At 35.4% G+C, this 20,620-nt stretch overlaps 1 protein-coding gene across 1 annotated transcript; it reads right to left on the bottom strand.

Annotated features, from left to right (window-relative positions):
- Window positions 1-16,645: 16,645 nt before the first annotated feature.
- On the bottom strand, window positions 16,646-17,923 carry LOC135267899 (uncharacterized). Its single transcript, XM_064359742.1, has one exon. It carries the CDS (start codon window positions 17,921-17,923, stop codon window positions 16,646-16,648), a length of 1,278 nt encoding a protein of 425 aa, XP_064215812.1.
- Window positions 17,924-20,620: the final 2,697 nt, after the last annotated feature.

Here is a 20,620-nt window from a genome sequence, read left to right as displayed (position 1 = left end):
CCAAAAGGTAGGCTTTTCAATGTATTTGTAATAATTTTCCAATAAAGAAAGTGAACCAAACAGTCACGATAACAATTCGTTATTCGTGTTTTTCTCGTCATCTCTAATTTGTCAACATTCGTTTCTTGCGCCAAAAATACAATTGTCATTCTGCATAAGCAATGTAATAACTGTGAAGCCTCAAAATTCGTACAACGCTCAAAATATCCGAATAAACGTTTTCCCTTCATTTATGGTTACTGTTTTCGACCTAGTTCAGTGGCGCCCCCAACGGTAATTTTACTTCCGAATTAAATAACAGCGGCAAAAATCTCGTTATAAACTAACAGTGACAGTGACAGATCGTGAATTTTTGCGATGTTTTACCAAAGTAACAAGAAATTGTATTAAAAATGTGATAAGTGGATAACACTAGAGGAACTCTAGTGTTAACTCTAGATAACACTAAAAGCTTAGAATCATGCAAACAATTCGGCCTTTGGCTTTTGAAGTAATAGAAAACGAAGAAAGGGGATAAGATCGATCTTAGAAAAAAATCAACTGATATAATTATCCATAATGTTGCAAAAGTAATCTTTGGCAACCCTAAGGGGCGATGAACACAACTTAAAATTTGTCAGGAACCAAAATTTTTATAAATAAAAAATTAACACTGTGTACTCTTCATTTTGGAAATAGTATTCCGTGAAAATAAAACATAGATTTTTAAATTTGTGTTATTTATTTAAAAAGCATTTTTTGTCTTTCAATAGTTATTTTGTTTCTTGAAAATTCTGTTTCTTCCTTTTATTTTGCGTATAAGTTTTGTACAGCACAGAGATCCCGCAGAAATTGTCTCAAAACAAATAATGTGTTTTGTTTGTCAATAACCAAGGATATTCTTTGCCTTGATCTGCACTCGCCTTCTGCATTCACTCTTCTGTAACACTCTTGTGGAACTTTTTGCGATACCAAGATCGAAATGATAATTTTAAGAAAATTTCTTGACATTTTCGAATACAATATTTAGATCAAGTAGTAAGCTATACTTCAAAATCGACTTCCATTATCTCTAAAATTACATTTTCGACCAAATGGGAACTCTGTTACTCTTATTTTAACAGAGAGTTAGAGAATCGCACATTACACAGCTCTGTTAGGCGGTGTCATAACAGACCACTGGTGTTAACATTCTAGAAACGTAACAGTGTAACAGAGATAGTTACTACTTGTGTTTGGATTATCCTTTGCTTTTATATTGTTATTTTAAACTATTCTGTTTGTGTTAAAATTAATATAATTTTGTAATTTTGTACATGTAATTATCCACCATAATCATAGACATTTGGAAAATTTGGAAATTTACTATTATTATTATTATAGTTAGTCTTATTAGTCTTATTAGTCTACATTAGTCTTATTTTGAAATTTTTGTTTACTATTGTCGGAAATTTAGTCAATTTTTGTAAATGATCTTGAGGAATGGTTAAGCAAAAATTTAAAGGTAGATAGAGTACGGCATGATAAATCGATTAAGTATAGTTTTCCCAAAAAATCGTTCTGAAATTAACGTCCCAAATTTTGAGAACCGCTGAACTGGAATTATAAAAATTTGCGTAGATTTTATGATTATTGACAAAACAGCAGAGGTAAATTAACTTCTTTGTCTACTACGTAATCCTTCTACTTCAATTTGTGTTTTGTTATTAAATTTTACGAAAACAATTTTTTGCCGGGATTTGACCGGGATTCGAACTTCCCACACACATGAACATGTTACCCACAATTTTTAAAAATTCCCAAAACGCCCACGCGCCACCATCTCCAAAAAAAAAGATTTTTCAAAATAATGCGAACAGGCTTCGAATCTAAAAACGAAAGTATACCATCAGAAATGAAGGAAATATAAAACACCAATCCTGACAAACCCTGCACTTGAAAAAACTTTGCCAAAGAATGCAAAAAGTGAGTAAAAAGCTAATCCAAAGATTTTACGGAGATAGCTGTACACAGAAGCTATTTTGATTTTTTAATTCCATAGTCGACTTGATAAACAACCATTTTTGAACGCATGGTACCATGAGATCGAAAATGTACTGAATTAGAGTAAGCCTTGAAATGGAAGTGGAAAAGAAAAAAAGGAAAGGAAAAAAGGCAACCTATACAAATTTCTCCTGGAATTCTGCTAGTCATCATTCTACAATTGAATATTTCCACACTCCATTTACTTGTTCTACAATGTAGGCTTTTTGTTAAAGGGTAAACACCATTACGGAATAATTTAGATTAAGCAAAGAAATTAGTTTTTGAAAAATCCTGATCTGGCTATTTTTGACCTGTGGTTAAAATTCTCCAAGCACGGCCTGCTCTATTGCAGTTCAGTTTCGTTTCATGTTAATTGCACATAATGTTATCATAATAATTTTTTTGCGATAAATTAATATACAGGGTGTTTCATGTAATTTTACGAAGCCTGCACCTGAAAAATAAAATCAACAATATAAATTCCAGTACGAACTCGATTACAAATTTTGAAAAATTGATCAGTCTCTTCTAGTTTGTTCACCTCTGCTAAAAATTCTAACGTTTTTAGTTAGTTAGCGTTTAAAAGTTAGATAAGCTAGATTCATATTCATTCCCTCTCTTGATAGAACACATAAAAATTGTTTCTGAGAACAACAATTTATGACGAATAATGAAACAGTGATTAGTTTGACAACTACTGTCGTGGGTTTCCAAAAATTAAATAATTAATTTGTATCTAGTGTTTTCTATTTTTGTATATTGGGGTGCGTATATAAGACGCAGGACTCGTAAAGTTGTGTGAAACACTCGGTAGATTTGTCGTAATCGAGTTTTTAAGAATGCAAGAAATTAACATTTCATACGTTGACCTTTTTACAGAACGAGTAAGACTTAAGGAAAAATTCGGTTATTTCAATTAACTATCGATGTTGAAAAAAATAGTTAAAATGGTGGACGCGCCGGGTTATGGTTTCCTGATTCCGGTTTAAACATTTAAACAAATTTCTCGAAAATTTTTGTATTGTTTAGTTTTGATAAGAATTTCGAATTTTTTAATCCCAAATTAAAATTACAAAATTTGTAAAAATTTATTTTGTCAATTTTTTCTACATAGAACGTTTAATTTGACAGGTACCTAAATAAATGTTAGGTAAAATAAATAATCTTAAGGCTATGTGATAATTCATTTATACAACTCTTTCTTTTCATGTATTTCACTTATCGTTATAATGTGTTCAAAAATGGTTGTACATCAAGTCGACCATGGAATTCAAATTCAATGTGCCGCTTCGTCCAAATTTATACACTACAGTAGTACTATTGTAGTTTCTCTGTAAGATCTTTGAATTAGCTTTTTACTCACTTTCTTGCATTTTTCGACAAAGTTCTTTCAAGTGCAAGGTTTGTCCTGATTTATGTTTCATATTTCCGTGTCTTATTAGTGTTGTGTATTTTTTGTTTTTGGATTCGAAGACTTTTTTTGCATTATTTTAACGGATTTGTCACTTTGACAGCATTAACAATTTAAATTTAGCGCACATTACGTCCAAATTTCATAAGTTACAACCATATTTGAACACATTGTACATGGTGTAGTCCAGCCCAGCTCCCGTCTTCTGTTACTTTTGTCACTTATTATTAAATTTAAACTTTTGATTTTTTGTAGATGTTATTTATGCTCTAGAACGCATTTCAGGAAAATATTTATAATTATTCCAAATGTCTCTAAAAAAAACGTATGACATAATAATAATAGCAAAATCCGAAGATGACCATTTTGGATTTCAATTTTTTTTTTAAGTCTGCTTCCTCTTCTGCTTTGTCCTGAACCTTCCCTAATTAATACCTGATAACATCGCGTAATGATACTTTGATTACTATGCAAACAAATAACAATTTCTCTAAATGAAAAAACCCCTATTCGTAGCCCAAAAATTGTGCTTCTTTAAAATTTGTTTAATTATTTTTGTCGAACTCTAGGCATTTTTTCGTTTTCATAACCCCTAAAACTAGAATTAAAAAAAAACACTTCAAAAATTGTCAGGAATGCAAAAAATTGGATAAATAACATTTGCTGGCAAAAGAACATGTTAAAAACTCCCTTATCACTTGATTAAAATCGTTCAAATTTTAATCATTTATTATAACAGCCGACCATTTCTTGGTGTTGCAATTTTTATGACATTGAATATATTTTTGTAAAGAACCGATTTGAGAAAACTTTAGGGACATGTAAGAAGCTAAAAAGGCATCCTAATCAGCACAAAAAATAATAGTATGCAATTCAAAAAAATGATTATGTTGACGTCATACTATTTTGGAACAGCCCTGTATAATCAAAAATATTTTCCCGAAATACGTCCTAGAGTATAAACAACGTCTAGAAAAGAGCAAAAGTTCAACTGTACTAATAACTGAGCTACAGAAGACTGGAGCTGAGCTGGGCCACCCTGTATGTTGATTTTTAAGAATTACTCAATAAAATCCACTACTGTCATTTGAATATAAGTTCCTGGCTCATAACAGTTTTTAACAATTTTTCATGTCGGGTAAGTTTAGAAATCTTTTAATTTATTACAGCAATCTTTAATTAATTTTCTGTGCTCGAACCTGTAGCAATTCCCATATTTATAAGTTTGAGATATTTAATTTTATGTTTTTAATACCCACCTATTAAATGTTCCCGTGACATTTTTTTCCTTTTCAATTAGTAACTTTACTCATATTCAATTATCACACAGAAATTAAAAATTAATTCTCTCTAAACGTGTCACTTGTCTTTTCAGAATAAACGAACCCACTTCGGAGTGAGTGACCATCTCTAATTAGGTGGGTAGTCCCTTCAAGCGCCAACAACTCACCCTACAAATCACTGGCTTGTAGGGAATCATCAAGGTGAAAACATTCATGACGTGAAGTCAACACATCATATTTCCACCCTGTTGGTATTGGTTTTGAAACGTAGACAGGCTCGTGTTACAGATGAATGCATCCGGACGTCTTCATTTAGTACAGCTACGATTCCATGCGTGTGTTCCTCAAACCGCAACCTCCATGTTAAGTGACAGATCTGATCTCCCATTTACATCGGAATAACGACATACACGTCGTCATTACAATCTAATGTGATTTATTAAAATCTTTCAACGATTAAATTTTAAATTAAATTACACTTTGTCTCGTTTTTTGCATTTTAATGAGCTGGTAAAAATTTCAAGATTTCTTGTCAAGATGTTTCTTTTCTCTTTTCACAGACTGGCCTTTTTAAATAATCGTAACAAGTAACGTTAAAATTTGCGTTTTTTCCAAATTTTTTATCGCGTGACAGAGCCGGGTTCAATGCACACTAATTACTTTGCAAAAAAAATCACACTTTTTAATCTTTCATACACTTTATAATCAGACAAGAATGAAAAAAATGCTACGTTTTATACAGGGTGTATGAGAAATACGTGTGTAATTTTAACAGGTAGCAGAGCTCAACAAAGAAAATATTTTTTGTATTTGTAATTTTTCAATAAAAGTTTCGGTAATTTACTTATTTGGAGAATATAACATATTGAAACGAGTAGCCGCTTACAGACTATTTGAGAAATTTAAAACAACAATGAAAATTGTTGCTATATGAACACAAACTAATTATTAAACACTGACCAGCTTATTTACACAAAAAAAATGAGGAAAGCACTGAAGATACTGAGTCAGAATTTTACAAAATGTTATATAGAAAAGTTTTTCTTGATGAGTTTTATCACGCGGTAAAATTAAGATACGTATTTTTGATACACCCGGTATATAACGGACGTAGAAAGTCCATTATTTATTATTAACTAATCAAAAAATAAATATTTTTTTTCAAAAGCCGTAGATACTTAACCTAACCTAACCTGTTCCATTACCTAAAAATATTTTCAAATATACAGAGTGTTTCAGAAATGAGCTACAACACAAACTTATGTTTTTCATTAGGTACACAAAAACTAAGATCCTAAAAAGTAGTACTTTCACTGCTTTAAAGGGACTTTAAATTTAAATCTGTGCCAACTGATAAGAGTAATACAGTTAGAGACGTAAAAAAATAAGAATTTTGTTGAATAACTTAAAAAAGTTTAATGGAACAACCTTATTTTTTGTTTTTACTTCTCAAAAATTATTAAACTCTCTATCTAAAACATAAAGTTTCGAATGACTAAAGGAAGTCACTAAAAATTTATTGATAAAGTAAAATATTTTTTGAGTAATCAGAAGAGACACAATGATATAAACTACATATTGAGAAGTCTTTTTCTTTTCAAACACTTTTTAAGTGGAAAAATACTCCAAAGAAAGTAATTTTTTACTTAGTAGAAAGATAAATGTGTAATGACTAAAACATTAATAAAGTGTCAGTTGTCATTTATAAAAATAAAAATGACGTTATCACTCAAAAACGAATGACGCTAGCTGTTTGTTACAAATTTTTCTGTACAATTAGCATAAAAACACTAAATATGACACCGGAAAACAAAAACCAAAAAAAAAACAACCACCCTTTATAAAATTAAGCAAAAATAATACTTTCATAACTTTTTTATTTTAATCTTTTTTTAATTCTTATTTGCTTTGTTTTTTTAATTTTTTATACTTACTAGAAAGATAAAAAAATACAAAAGATAAAAAGATAGTGTCTAGAACATTAATTAAAAGTGTCAGTTGTCATTTAAAAAAGATAAAAATAGCGTAAGAAATGGTGTTAAAATGTAATTTTAATTCTAGAGTAAATAAAAAATACCTACATTTGCTCTGTCATTTATTTCTACTAGAGAAAATACACCCTTGGTGGACTAATACAAAAATTATCTACCTTTTTTCTATCAGTTTAAAATACAGAGTGAGTGTGAAAAGTACCTACAGGGGAAGTTTAAAGTAGATAACCCATTAAATTCATGTTTGTTAGAATATGTTTTTCAAAAAAATCCTATAATTTTTTTTAAATAACGTTTTTGTTCATTGCATTTGATAGCATACTCAAAAAAATCTAAAAGGTAAAAAAAATAAAAAATAGAAGTGTAAAAATGTTTCAAAAAGTAGTCTGATCTCCCATTTACATAGAAATAACGACATACACGTCGTCATTACAATCTAATATGATTTATTAAAATCTTTTAACAATTAAATTTTAAATTATACTTTGTCTTTTTAATGAGCTGGTAAAAATTTCAAGTGGTCGCATTTTGGCACCACCCCCGGATTTCCTGTCAAGATGTTTCTTTTCTCGGAAGGCTTGCACAGACTGGCCCAAGTCATCATTCATTCTGCTTTTAGCTTGATAAAGGAGTAAAATCTTGTCACAAGGGTTTATATGAGGACCGGCAGACCAGACCGATGGATAAAGTCGCGGAATGTTGAAATCTCAGGTGTCCAGGTTCATTGTAAAAATGCAGGTGTGCACCTTTCCCGTAGTTCATGTTGATGCTTCGTCCGATTGCACGTGTTCAAGTTTCTCTACAACTAGAACCACAGAGACCCATTCTTCGATCTCTTCCTTTTTTAACACTTAATTGATACATCAAAGAACCAGATGTAACAGCAATTTACTTCTCATCAGATGATTATTTTTTGAAATTACGTTTTTATACCGGCGAGTCGGATCAGATTGAGTGCATACACAGCGAGTTGAAATAGTAATTTATGCAACAAGTGATTAAAGTAACTCTTTTTTTAACCCGAGTTGCATACAATATTTTTCCTACGTCCGTCAATAAAATAAAAATAAAATTTCAATAAAACCCTCGTCACATTCACACTCCATCACTAATGTAACAACTAATAACACTTTTCTTTAGTACAACAGTACCTTTTTTAAACGATCGTAACAAGTAATGTTAGAATTTGCGTTTTTTCCAAAATTTTTATCGCGTGACAGCGCCGCGTTCAAAGCACACTACTTATTTGTAAAAATATTAATATAAAAAATTTCACACTTGTTAATCATTCAAACACTTTATAATCAGACAAGAATGAAAAAAATGATACGTTTTATACAGAGTGTATCAGAAATCCGTGTATTAATTTTAACAGGTAACAGAGCTCAACAAAGAAAATATTTTTTTATTTGTAATTTTTCAATAAAAGTTTCGATAATTTACTTATTTAGAAAAGATAACATATTGAAACGGGTAGCCGCTTACGGACTATTTGGGAGATTTAAAACAACAATGAAAATTGTTGCTATATGAACACAAACTAATTATTAAACCCTGACTGGCTCATTTACACAAAAGACATGAGGAAAGCATTGAAGATAATGAGTAAGAATTTTGCAAAATTTTATACAGAAAAGTTGTACTTGATGAGTTTTATCACGTGGGAAAATTAAGATACGTATTTCTGATACACCCGGTATATAACGGACGTAGAAAGTCCATTATTTATTGTTAACTGATCGAAAAATAAATATTTTTTTTACAAAAGCCGTAGATACCTAACCTAGCCTGTTCCATTACCTAAAAATATTTTCAAATATACCGAGTGTTTCAGAAATGAGCTACAATACAAACTTTTGTTTTTCATTAGGTACACAAAAACTAAGATCCTAAAAAGTAGTATTTTCACTGCTTTAAAGAGACTTTAAACTTAAATCTTTACTAACTGATAAGAGTAATGCAGTTAGAGACGTGAAAAAATAAGAATTTTGTTGAATAACTTGAAAAAGTTCAATGGAACAACCTTATTATTTGTTTTTACTTCTCAAAAATTATTAAATTGTCTATCTAAAACATAAAGTTTCGAATGACTAAAGGAAGTCACTAAAAATTTTTTGATAAAGTAAAATATTTTTTGATTAATCAGAAGAGACACAATGATATAAACTACATATTGAGAAGTCTTTTTCTTTTCAAACACTTTTTAAGTGGAAAAATACTCCAAAGAAAGTAATTTTTTACTTAGTAGAAAGATAAATGTGTAATGTTTAAAATATTATTAGTTGTCATTTATAAAAATAAAGATGACGTTATCACTCAAAAACGAATGACGCCAGCTGTTTTTATTACAAACTTTTCTGTACAATTAGCATAAAAACACTAAATATGACACCTGAAAACAAAAATAAAAAAAACAAAAAACAATCACCCTTTTAAAATTAAGCAAAAATAATACATTTATAACTTTTTTAATTTATTTCCATCTTTTCTAAATTCTTATATGCTTTGTTTTTTTTAATTTTTTATACTTAATAGGAAGATAAAAAAATATAAAACATAAAAAGATAGTGTCTAGAACATTAATAAAAAGTGTCAGTTGTCATTCAAAAAAGATAAAGATATAGTAAAAAGTACCTACATTTGTTCTGTCATTTATTTCTACTAGAGAAAATACACCCTTGGTGGACTAATACAAAAATTATCTACCTTTTTTTCTATCAGTTTAAAATACAGAGTGAGTTTGAAAGGTACTGTAGTGAGACCGTGATTGATGATGGTTGATCGATGTTTAAATGATTTACAACTTATTTTAATTGATTTATTTAATTAATCTTGAATTTTACTTTTGTTTTCTTTTTTCGAAATGGTTTGGCTCGTCTAGTTAATTGATACGCTACATGATCATTTCACTTACCTACGTTGTGTTGTTTTGATGTACGAAGTCACTCTTATAATGATATCGTAATTTGATCTTAATTCTTATCAGAAAGGGTTCCGGATTTATCCGTAACGCAAGTCCGGATTCAAAGTAGTGTCAAAACGCATGGGAGAAGAAATTTAAACCACAAGTTTCCTCCAAAGTTATTTATTACAAGAATAATGAATATTCCGTTGGATGGATTACAATAATCAATGGTTATGAAAGTTTGATCAAATTTGGCCAATTGTTATTTGTTTTTGTATAGTAATGTCGTCAAAACATATCTCAGAGTCGTAACCACAATTCGTTTGAAATTCCAAGTAAATAGTTTCGAAGTTGCTGAGTGATACGAAAAAGTTTTATTGATATGATATGACGTTAATATTTAACATGAATTAATTTAATTCGATAATGTCCAAATAAATTAACCTACGTTTCAGATGATATTGTTCGAACTCATAGGATCTAGGCAATTGACAACGCGTTTCTAAATTACTTGTACCAAAGGCGGATTATAACATGCTCGCGGAATCTTTGATACGTGCATCGCATTGAATTTTGCGCCCTAGTGCCGAAATTCCGTCTCCGGTAAAAGTCAGGTGATCAACACCTAGAATGAATTTCGAATAAAACCCGGACATACAAGCTTTTACAAATCAATCTGAATAAATGTAGAAGTAATTTCTCTCTAAAGTTTTCCGTCCACGAGCTTTGACAAAGACTTGTGCAGAACTTTGCCATGTCGCGATATCAGTTTATTACAGATAATCACGGATGATTATGTCTGCTCGATCGTCCGTAGTAGCCTGCAAGTACGTGGAAGTACTTGCCGTTGGGACGGGAATTACAACGTCCATTCTAAGTACAACGGGCGGAAACTACGACCTGCCACCGCGTCTTAGACCTTGTTAAAGTTGGGGAAGAGCGTCCCCGGGGACTACGACTCTTCCCATGAAGATGGCCAACTCACGAGCCTGTAATTTCTGATCTGGACGCAAAAGAGAAACACTCTTTTGCTTTATCGCCTAACGCGTTGCGGAAGAGAAATCGTTCTACTCTAAACCTATCCTTAACTAGCAACAAATCCTTCTATTTCGTAATATTTTGGTGTATGCAACCTTAAATTATCTGTGTACAACAGTTTGAATAGCACCGTGGGTTTTGGATTTAGACTTTTGTTGTAGTTGAATATTTGTTTGATGCCGTTTCACTCAAATTTGTCGTAACAGATTTAGAAGTTAGAAGCAAAGAATATAAAGAACTTTTAATATTGTAATTTAAAGGTGGGATGGTTGAATTGAAAAATATGAAATTGTTTGTTGCGAGTTATTTTAAGTTGAAAATGATTTATTTAAAATTTATATAGCTGACGTAAGACGAAGCACAAGAATTTAAATAATTACTGGTCTTTTCGGCATTTCCGATGCTTAATAACTTGGTGGTTACGAGAGAATTTATGAAATGAATGATAATGATCACTATTTCGAAATGACTTAAATGATTTAATATTATAATATTAAATGAATAAAAAATTAATTAATCCTTTTGAGGGCCTACCTAGAAATTTTAATCCTCCTAACGCAGGGGGTTAGCTGCTTCCCAGGTGTTGTAGTTCGCAGCACTACCTAATCGAACGAACACTAAACTTGTCTCGTTTTTAACTTACTCACTAATCACTAACGCTATCACTTAATTCAAGAATTTAAATTAATTTAATTTAAAATTACGCTTAAATGCACTTAGTACAATTTAGACGCACTAAAAGGTAAACGAAGATGTTTTTTAAATTTATAAAAATTTAAAAGGGCAACACGACAATCGACTACCTCGAAAGACCGTCAAAAATCGAATCCCTCCTAAAGTCAAGGGCTCATCTTGCGTAAGCTACACTAACTCGCTTACCCCACTACCCTTGTTAAGTAGTTTCCACATATGCGAAATTTTGCAAATTTGACTCTTATGATGTCTTGGCATTTGATCAAACCTTGTTTAACTTTCTAAATATTATTATTAATTAACAGCTGGGGTGTTTTCCGATTAACAATTTCATTATAATTAAACATTAAATTTGGTAATCGTCGATCTGAACTGAATACAATACAAGAACGCTATGGAATTTCCCCAAATATCCTGAAAGAGAAATTAAACTCCAAAATTGGTTGTTGTCAGGTCTGAAGTTGTTTTTGGGAACACAATGAAATGAATTTTGTGTAACAACAAATTTTGTTTGTTTAAATAACACAGAAAATATAAGGAAGAACCCCGTGAGGAAACTGTAATTTTGGTCGTACTACCCCTTGTTAGATGTCGCCCCCAGTACTACACCGGTACTATTTTAACATTTCCGCGTTTTTCTCCAATTTCCTTAGGGATTTTCCTGTCTACTTTCCTCTTAGGATTATGTTAGTAACGGGCAGCAATCGTGTCATGCAATTTTTTTGCTTACAATAATTTAATTAAATAGAATGATTTATACATCCGAATTTCGACGGCTGCGCCTTAAATATTAGGGTTAAATTTTACATCAAAATGTTCAGAAAAATTTCGCGTGTTTTTCTAAACTACTGGTTTCGTGATCTGATGTTGATTTAACAAAGAAAACGTTAATTTCGCTGCAATTTCTTATAAGGAATGCACATGTGTGCTTGTAATTTGATATTCTTTTAAAAAGCTCTGTTCTGTAACGAATTTGTCAACACCCCCTATTCAAGCGGCACTTGCCCAACGTCGTTTTGGCTATACTAATCTAGTTAACAGACATGAATTTCAATCGACCAATTCGTTCTTGAAGTTTTGCAACAATTTGTTAACAATTACGCCGAATAAAATAAATTATTCAATTTTATTTGATGACTGGAGTACACTGCATAAAGACTCAACTTTTTGGTACGAAACGTTACGGGAATTTTTGAATAAGATGAAATTTTGATTCTTTCTCGAGTTGTTTACTGATCATCAACGTGCCTTAAATTGGCTCATAAATTCCTTTCTTTTTGAAACGTGACTAGTTAATTTCTAAACAAAATTTTGGATTTAATTTTAGGTTTATCAATAAATTTTGGCTATTTTAAACGAAAGTAAATTAATTATGCTTTTGTGAGAAAATCATTGGATTAGCTGGGCGACTGTGGTGCAGAGCCAGGCCGTCGCCAACCCCCATATCTTTGCATATCCACTTGTTAAAACACATGGCCTTTCGACCACCCAATTTGGCGATTTATAACGTTTTTAACAGTTCTTGGAAAGTTTCGTGGGAACGATAATTTTCTAAACATTTTAATGCTAACAAAGGAATAAATAAGTTAAATTAAAATTTGTTGCAACTTTTGAATTGAAGTTGAATTAATATTGTCAAAGAACTAAACGTTTAAACTGACTCCGAATATTTTGCGCTGGTTAATAAAAAAAATTTTAAATACCGCGATCATCACATTCGCCCCCTGTCTTGCGTTGCTTCGTAGATGCAGCGTAAGACACCGCGTGTAGGTTTGCTGTCCTCTGGTTGGTGGTCGGAATGGTGGAATCACCAGATGGTGGATGCGCCCATAATGTCAGAAACGCTCGAATTGGTAGATACGCCTCGAGATTGGCCCTCATGAACTTCTTGCGGTTTTATTTTAGTCGTCTCGTCGGTGGTAGAATTTCAAATTTGTCATGTTGTATACACCTTTAATTTCGTTCGTCACTGGGTCGGCGATTTGGTATGTGTTTGGATGAGGCTTGGCGATTATTTTGTACGGACCACTGTACAAAGGCATGAACTTGGCGAATTGGTGGGTTCTGGTATCGGAAGTCACTTTGTTCTTCAGTAGGACCCAATCTTCAATTTCCAGTACGGTAACTTCACCCTTTTGGTTTTTCTGCCGTAAGTTCGCATGATGTCTCAAGTATTCGCGAGCCTTTTCATGAATTTCTTCTCTCGTGAGTGGCGGACGTACAGGCAGTAAACCCGATGTGACTGCATCTAGTGGGTTTGGTGGTGTTCTGCCGTACAGGATTTCATATGGAGAAAATCCGGTACTGATGTGTGGCACGTAGTTCAAACAATCTTCGATGTTGCTCAAATGGTTGACCCAACTGGTGTGGTTTTCTTTACAATACGCTCGGAAAATTCTCCCCAGCTCCCGCATTACGCGCTCGCTAGGGTTCGATTCTGGGTGACGAATCGACGAGAGCGTTGGTTGAATGTCGGCAGCTCTCAAACTATTCTGCCAAGTGTTCGAAATAAATTGTGTCCCGTGGTCGCTTAACACACATTTGGGTTTGATGTACCCAGAGAAATCCTCTATGAGACGTTTGGCAGCGATTTTGGCGGTGGCTTTTCTCAGTGGGTAAAGTTTGAGAAACTTGCTGAAGACGTCAATGACCACAAATACATAGGACGCCCCCAATCGTCCTGTTGGTAAAGGCCCATAGAAATCGACGCAAACTAGGTCTCCAATGTGGTCGTAAAGGATTGGCGTTAATGGACCCTGATGTGGACGGTTGGAACTTTTTGTCTTCTGACAAAGGTCACAACTTCGTAGACGTTTCTTAATTGTACGATACATGTTCGGCCAGTAGTACTCGCGCTTCATGGAATTGTACACTTTGGTTGCCCCGAAATGGCCCAGGAGTTGGTGATGGTAATCCACGAGCTTAATTACCAAACTCTCAGGTATGGCCAGGCAAACGTCGTTTGAATTTTGAGATCTGTGAACTAACACATTATTTGTGAAATTATATTGGGACCAAACCCGTTGAGTTCTCGCATCTGGAGCAGCTGCACCGGATTGTTTGTTGGCAATTATTTGACTCAAAACAGGATCATCTGATTGGTGTTGTTTGAGATCGGACATCAGTTGGAGAATTTCAGGTGTGTTGTTGACTTCAAACATTGCAACTATTGGTTGTTCACGTGGATATTCATAACTGGCTTCACCGTCGGACGGGTATCGTGACAGGATGTCGGCAATTACATTATCCTTTCCTTTTACCAACTCGATTTCGTAGTCGTACTGTCCTAGTATCAAAGTCCATCGAGTTAGGCGTTCACTGAGCAAACGACAACGGCTCAGAAATTTCAAAGCTTGGTGGTCGGTTCGGATGATGATTTTTGTGACTTGGATGTAGATTCGAAATTTGTGTAAGGCAAAAATGACGCCGAGTAATTCCTTTTCTGTAGTCGTGTAGTTGAGTTCGGGTCCTTTCAAAGAGCGACTTGCAAAAGCGATCACACCTCGCGAACCGTCTTCCTGAATTTGATACAATTCCGCCCCCAATCCGTAACCAGAACTGTCAGTTTGGACGTAGAATATTTTATTCAGGTCGGGGTAACGTAACAACACAGCTTCGAGGAACAGATCTTTCACACGATCGAAAGCTTCTTGTTCATTTCGTCCCCATCTCCATTTTTCACCCTTTCGAAGTAGTTTGTTTAAGTCTTGTGTGGCTGCACTGTATCGAGCACAAAATTTTCGATAAAAATTACAAAGTCCCAGGAAGGCTCGAACGTGTTTAGTTTTCTGGGGAACCGGAAAATTTCGGATGGCGCTGATTTTTTCCGGGTCGGCTTTGATACCGTTGATTGTGAGAATGTGCCCCAGAAATTTCACTTCCTTTTGTATGAAATTGGATTTTTCGAGATTTATCGTCATTCTAGCTTGCTTCAATTTTTCGAAAACTTGTCGGAGATGTTCTAAATGTTCGTTTAGCGTTTCGGAAGCCACTAACAAATCGTCGATATAATTCACGACGAATTCGCGAACTTCTGTTCCTAACACTACGTCCATTGCACGACTGAATGAACCCACAGCAGTTTTTAACCCGAAAGGTAGGACTTGGTATGTGTAACTGCGACCGTTGTACAGAAAGGCGGTGTACTGTCTGCTTTCTGGCGAAAGTGGGATTTGCCAGTACGACGATCTCAAATCAATGGTGGACATGTAGCGAATTCCGTGAAATCGACGTAATAATTCGTCAGCAGCGGGTGGTGACTCACAATCGGCGATCATTTTGGAATTGATCATTCGGGCGTCGAGGCAAATTCTCACCGTTCCATCTTTCTTTTTCACTACCGTCATGGGACTTGCGTAAGGTGACGCCTCACGTTTTATTACCCCCAAGTCTAACATTTCCTGAATTGTGGCGTCGACGGCAGGACGTAGAGCAAAAGGTACTGGGTACGGTCGTTTCAAGAAGGGAGTCTTGTCGTGTAGTTTTATTTCGTGAGTGTATTTGTGTGTTAGCCCTGGACGCGAACTAAAGATACATCTGTACTCTTGCAGCAGGTGTATTAATTTCCGTTTCTCGGCCTCAGGAATTTTTAATGGGTCCACCTTGGCTTGTAGGGCACTGGGTGACTCTAAGTGTTGCTTTTTGTTACAAGTCGTGATCGGCGCCGAATGATTGACTTCGATGTGACCAACAAGATCTTCCACATAATCCTCCGGTTCCGGTGGTATCTCCGTGGTTTTTCTAAACGGAAAACTGTGGTGCTTCTCCCCGTTTCTCAAAAGGATTTCGTTGTTATCGAAATCGATGACCGCGCGTTGTTCATTTAGCCAGTCTGCTCCCAAAATGGTTGGCTTGATTAAATTTTTAACGACAAGCGCCACGACGGGGTAGAGATGTTCGTCGATTTTGATTTCCAGGTAACACTGAATAACAACCTGGCAACTTCGCTGGCCGATGGCTCCACGAAGATGGATTGAGGTAACCGGTAATGTGGGCGGTTTGTTTCCGGTCTCGATCAACTTGGACCAAACTTCTTCGGAAATACAGCTGACTTCACTTCCGGTGTCTAAAAGCGCGGTGACTGATTGTTGTTGAGAGATTTGGATCTTAATCTCCGGCACGACCCTTTGTATGTTGTTGTTACCTGCGGCAGCGGATTTAATTATAGAAAAAACATTTAACTTAACCTGGGATGCTCGCGGTCGAGCATCGTTTTCCCCTTCTGTTGACTGTGACGAAGTTGAACGTTTACGTTTCTCTCCCGTCCTCAATTGTTGGTTCCTGCTGTCGCTTTGTGGGCCGTGCTGCTGGCCGGAGTACTTTAGGCCCCGTCCTGTACTCCGCCCCCGTTTCCCGAATTCTTGGAGTTTCGTGATGTTTCACCCTGCGCTCTCGAACTTGTGTTGTTGCGGTTGTCGTTGGGGTTGTTTTTGCGCCAGTGATTGTTGCTGTTGTTTCCGTTGTTATTGTGCCAACGGTTGTTGCTGGTGCTGGGTTGGTTGTTGCGCCATTGTTGTTCGTCACTTGAGCGTTTTGGGAAACCATTTCCACGATTTGCAGGAGCCGCAGGACGAGTTACTTCGTGGTGGTCAATGTTTGGCCGCGGGCGCTTTGGCTCGTTACGCCGCTGGTGGTCTGTTGCGCGGGGTCGTTCCCTGGGAGCGATGTTGGTTTTCTCTCCCGGATTTTGTCCCGGAATTTCTTGAGCTGCCAGGAATTCGGCGGCATCCGTGGTGGTACAGATTTTCTCTAATACCCACCACGACTGTATTCTTTCGGGGAAGTGACGCAGTAATTCATCCAGCAACACTTCCTCCGATAAAGGTGTTGTTAACATGTTCGCCATGTCGACGTAATAAGCAAAATGCGACAGCATCGTGCCCCTGGTTTCGTCATAGCGGCCTGTAGCGATTTGAAATCTGATGTCCCGTTGACGCTTGGCCGACCAGTAGGTCCGGAGAAAGTCCCGTCGAAAGTCCTCGTAACCACGCCACTTCTTCTGGAATATTCCCGTCCAATGTTTGGCATTGCCTTTCAAGCAATCCATGGCGACTCCCAAAAGACGCTGCGAGTCGAGCCCGAAAAAACGTCCATATTCTTCAATGGCTCGTAAGAATTTCACCGGATTTTGCCTTTTCAGGCCTTCGAAAGATGGTCGTTCAGGAGCTGGAAGTGGGCGATCCAGCAAGCTCCGGAGTACTCCGGAAATTGCGGCCACATTGTCTGTTGTGATTGGCATAGGTGGTGAGGCCATCACTGCTCCCGAAGTCGCTGATGTGGTCGAACTTCCCGGCTCTTGCACAAGAGGGCTCGCAAGAGGGGCTGGTTCCGGAGCTACCGGAATTTCCGGGTCGGGTTCTGGCGAAGTCGTCCCGTCGCTAGGTAGTGGAGTGACTTGCCAACCATCGACATCAGCGGCGGCGCTGGTACTTGGACGTACCTGAAGGATGGCTTGCGGTCTTTGAACCGCTGTCGACGTCGATGGCGCCGCGAAGTTTGGCACATTCCTTGGTTGTTGGGAGTTTAACCAACGAACGAACCACGTCGGCATTTCTTGCGGTGGGGCTCCGGCGTTTCCGGTGTTCCTGTTGTTTTCCATGTCGACAACCTTCAATCTCGGGTATCGAACGATCAAATAAATTGGAGTCCTAGAAATTTTAATAACACAGCAGTATCTTATTTACGGCAATTTTCCCCTCGGAAATGACACTTTATGACTTTGAATCCTGGTCACGGCACCAATAAAAATATATATGTAGTGAGACTGTGATTGATGATGGTTGATCGATGTTTAAATGATTTACAACTTATTTTAATTGATTTATTTAATTAATCTTGAATTTTACTTTTGTTTTCTTTTTTCGAAATGGTTTGGCTCGTCTAGTTAATTGATACGCTACATGATCATTTCACTTACCTACGTTGTGTTGTTTTGATGTACGAAGTCACTCTTATAATGATATCGTAATTTGATCTTAATTCTTATCAGAAAGGGTTCCGGATTTATCCGTAACGCAAGTCCGGATTCAAAGTAGTGTCAAAACGCATGGGAGAAGAAATTTAAACCACAAGTTTCCTCCAAAGTTATTTATTACAAGAATAATGAATATTCCGTTGGATGGATTACAATAATCAATGGTTATGAAAGTTTGATCAAATTTGGCCAATTGTTATTTGTTTTTGTATAGTAATGTCGTCAAAACATATCTCAGAGTCGTAACCACAATTCGTTTGAAATTCCAAGTAAATAGTTTCGAAGTTGCTGAGTGATACGAAAAAGTTTTATTGATATGATATGACGTTAATATTTAACATGAATTAATTTAATTCGATAATGTCCAAATAAATTAACCTACGTTTCAGATGATATTGTTCGAACTCATAGGATCTAGGCAATTGACAACGCGTTTCTAAATTACTTGTACCAAAGGCGGATTATAACATGCTCGCGGAATCTTTGATACGTGCATCGCATTGAATTTTGCGCCCTAGTGCCGAAATTCCGTCTCCGGTAAAAGTCAGGTGATCAACACCTAGAATGAATTTCGAATAAAACCCGGACATACAAGCTTTTACAAATCAATCTGAATAAATGTAGAAGTAATTTCTCTCTAAAGTTTTCCGTCCACGAGCTTTGACAAAGACTTGTGCAGAACTTTGCCATGTCGCGATATCAGTTTATTACAGATAATCACGGATGATTATGTCTGCTCGATCGTCCGTAGTAGCCTGCAAGTACGTGGAAGTACTTGCCGTTGGGACGGGAATTACAACGTCCATTCTAAGTACAACGGGCGGAAACTACGACCTGCCACCGCGTCTTAGACCTTGTTAAAGTTGGGGAAGAGCGTCCCCGGGGACTACGACTCTTCCCATGAAGATGGCCAACTCACGAGCCTGTAATTTCTGATCTGGACGCAAAAGAGAAACACTCTTTTGCTTTATCGCCTAACGCGTTGCGGAAGAGAAATCGTTCTACTCTAAACCTATCCTTAACTAGCAACAAATCCTTCTATTTCGTAATATTTTGGTGTATGCAACCTTAAATTATCTGTGTACAACAGTTTGAATAGCACCGTGGGTTTTGGATTTAGACTTTTGTTGTAGTTGAATATTTGTTTGATGCCGTTTCACTCAAATTTGTCGTAACAGATTTAGAAGTTAGAAGCAAAGAATATAAAGAACTTTTAATATTGTAATTTAAAGGTGGGATGGTTGAATTGAAAAATATGAAATTGTTTGTTGCGAGTTATTTTAAGTTGAAAATGATTTATTTAAAATTTATATAGCTGACGTAAGACGAAGCACAAGAATTTAAATAATTACTGGTCTTTTCGGCATTTCCGATGCTTAATAACTTGGTGGTTACGAGAGAATTTATGAAATGAATGATAATGATCACTATTTCGAAATGACTTAAATGATTTAATATTATAATATTAAATGAATAAAAAATTAATTAATCCTTTTGAGGGCCTACCTAGAAATTTTAATCCTCCTAACGCAGGGGGTTAGCTGCTTCCCAGGTGTTGTAGTTCGCAGCACTACCTAATCGAACGAACACTAAACTTGTCTCGTTTTTAACTTACTCACTAATCACTAACGCTATCACTTAATTCAAGAATTTAAATTAATTTAATTTAAAATTACGCTTAAATGCACTTAGTACAATTTAGACGCACTAAAAGGTAAACGAAGATGTTTTTTAAATTTATAAAAATTTAAAAGGGCAACACGACAATCGACTACCTCGAAAGACCGTCAAAAATCGAATCCCTCCTAAAGTCAAGGGCTCATCTTGCGTAAGCTACACTAACTCGCTTACCCCACTACCCTTGTTAAGTAGTTTCCACATATGCGAAATTTTGCAAATTTGACTCTTATGATGTCTTGGCATTTGATCAAACCTTGTTTAACTTTCTAAATATTATTATTAATTAACAGCTGGGGTGTTTTCCGATTAACAATTTCATTATAATTAAACATTAAATTTGGTAATCGTCGATCTGAACTGAATACAATACAAGAACGCTATGGAATTTCCCCAAATATCCTGAAAGAGAAATTAAACTCCAAAATTGGTTGTTGTCAGGTCTGAAGTTGTTTTTGGGAACACAATGAAATGAATTTTGTGTAACAACAAATTTTGTTTGTTTAAATAACACAGAAAATATAAGGAAGAACCCCGTGAGGAAACTGTAATTTTGGTCGTACTACCCCTTGTTAGATGTCGCCCCCAGTACTACACCGGTACTATTTTAACATTTCCGCGTTTTTCTCCAATTTCCTTAGGGAT

This window comes from Tribolium castaneum, chromosome 1, assembly GCF_031307605.1.
Source record: "Tribolium castaneum strain GA2 chromosome 1, icTriCast1.1, whole genome shotgun sequence".
NCBI classification, from domain to species: domain Eukaryota; kingdom Metazoa; phylum Arthropoda; class Insecta; order Coleoptera; family Tenebrionidae; genus Tribolium; species Tribolium castaneum.
This window is presented reverse-complemented; position numbering and strand designations above follow the sequence as displayed.

Excerpts from the sequence above, each read along its gene's own strand:
- LOC135267899 (XM_064359742.1), bottom strand. The coding sequence starts at position 17,923 with ATGGAAAACAACAGGAACACCGGAAACGCCGGAGCCCCACCGCAAGAA.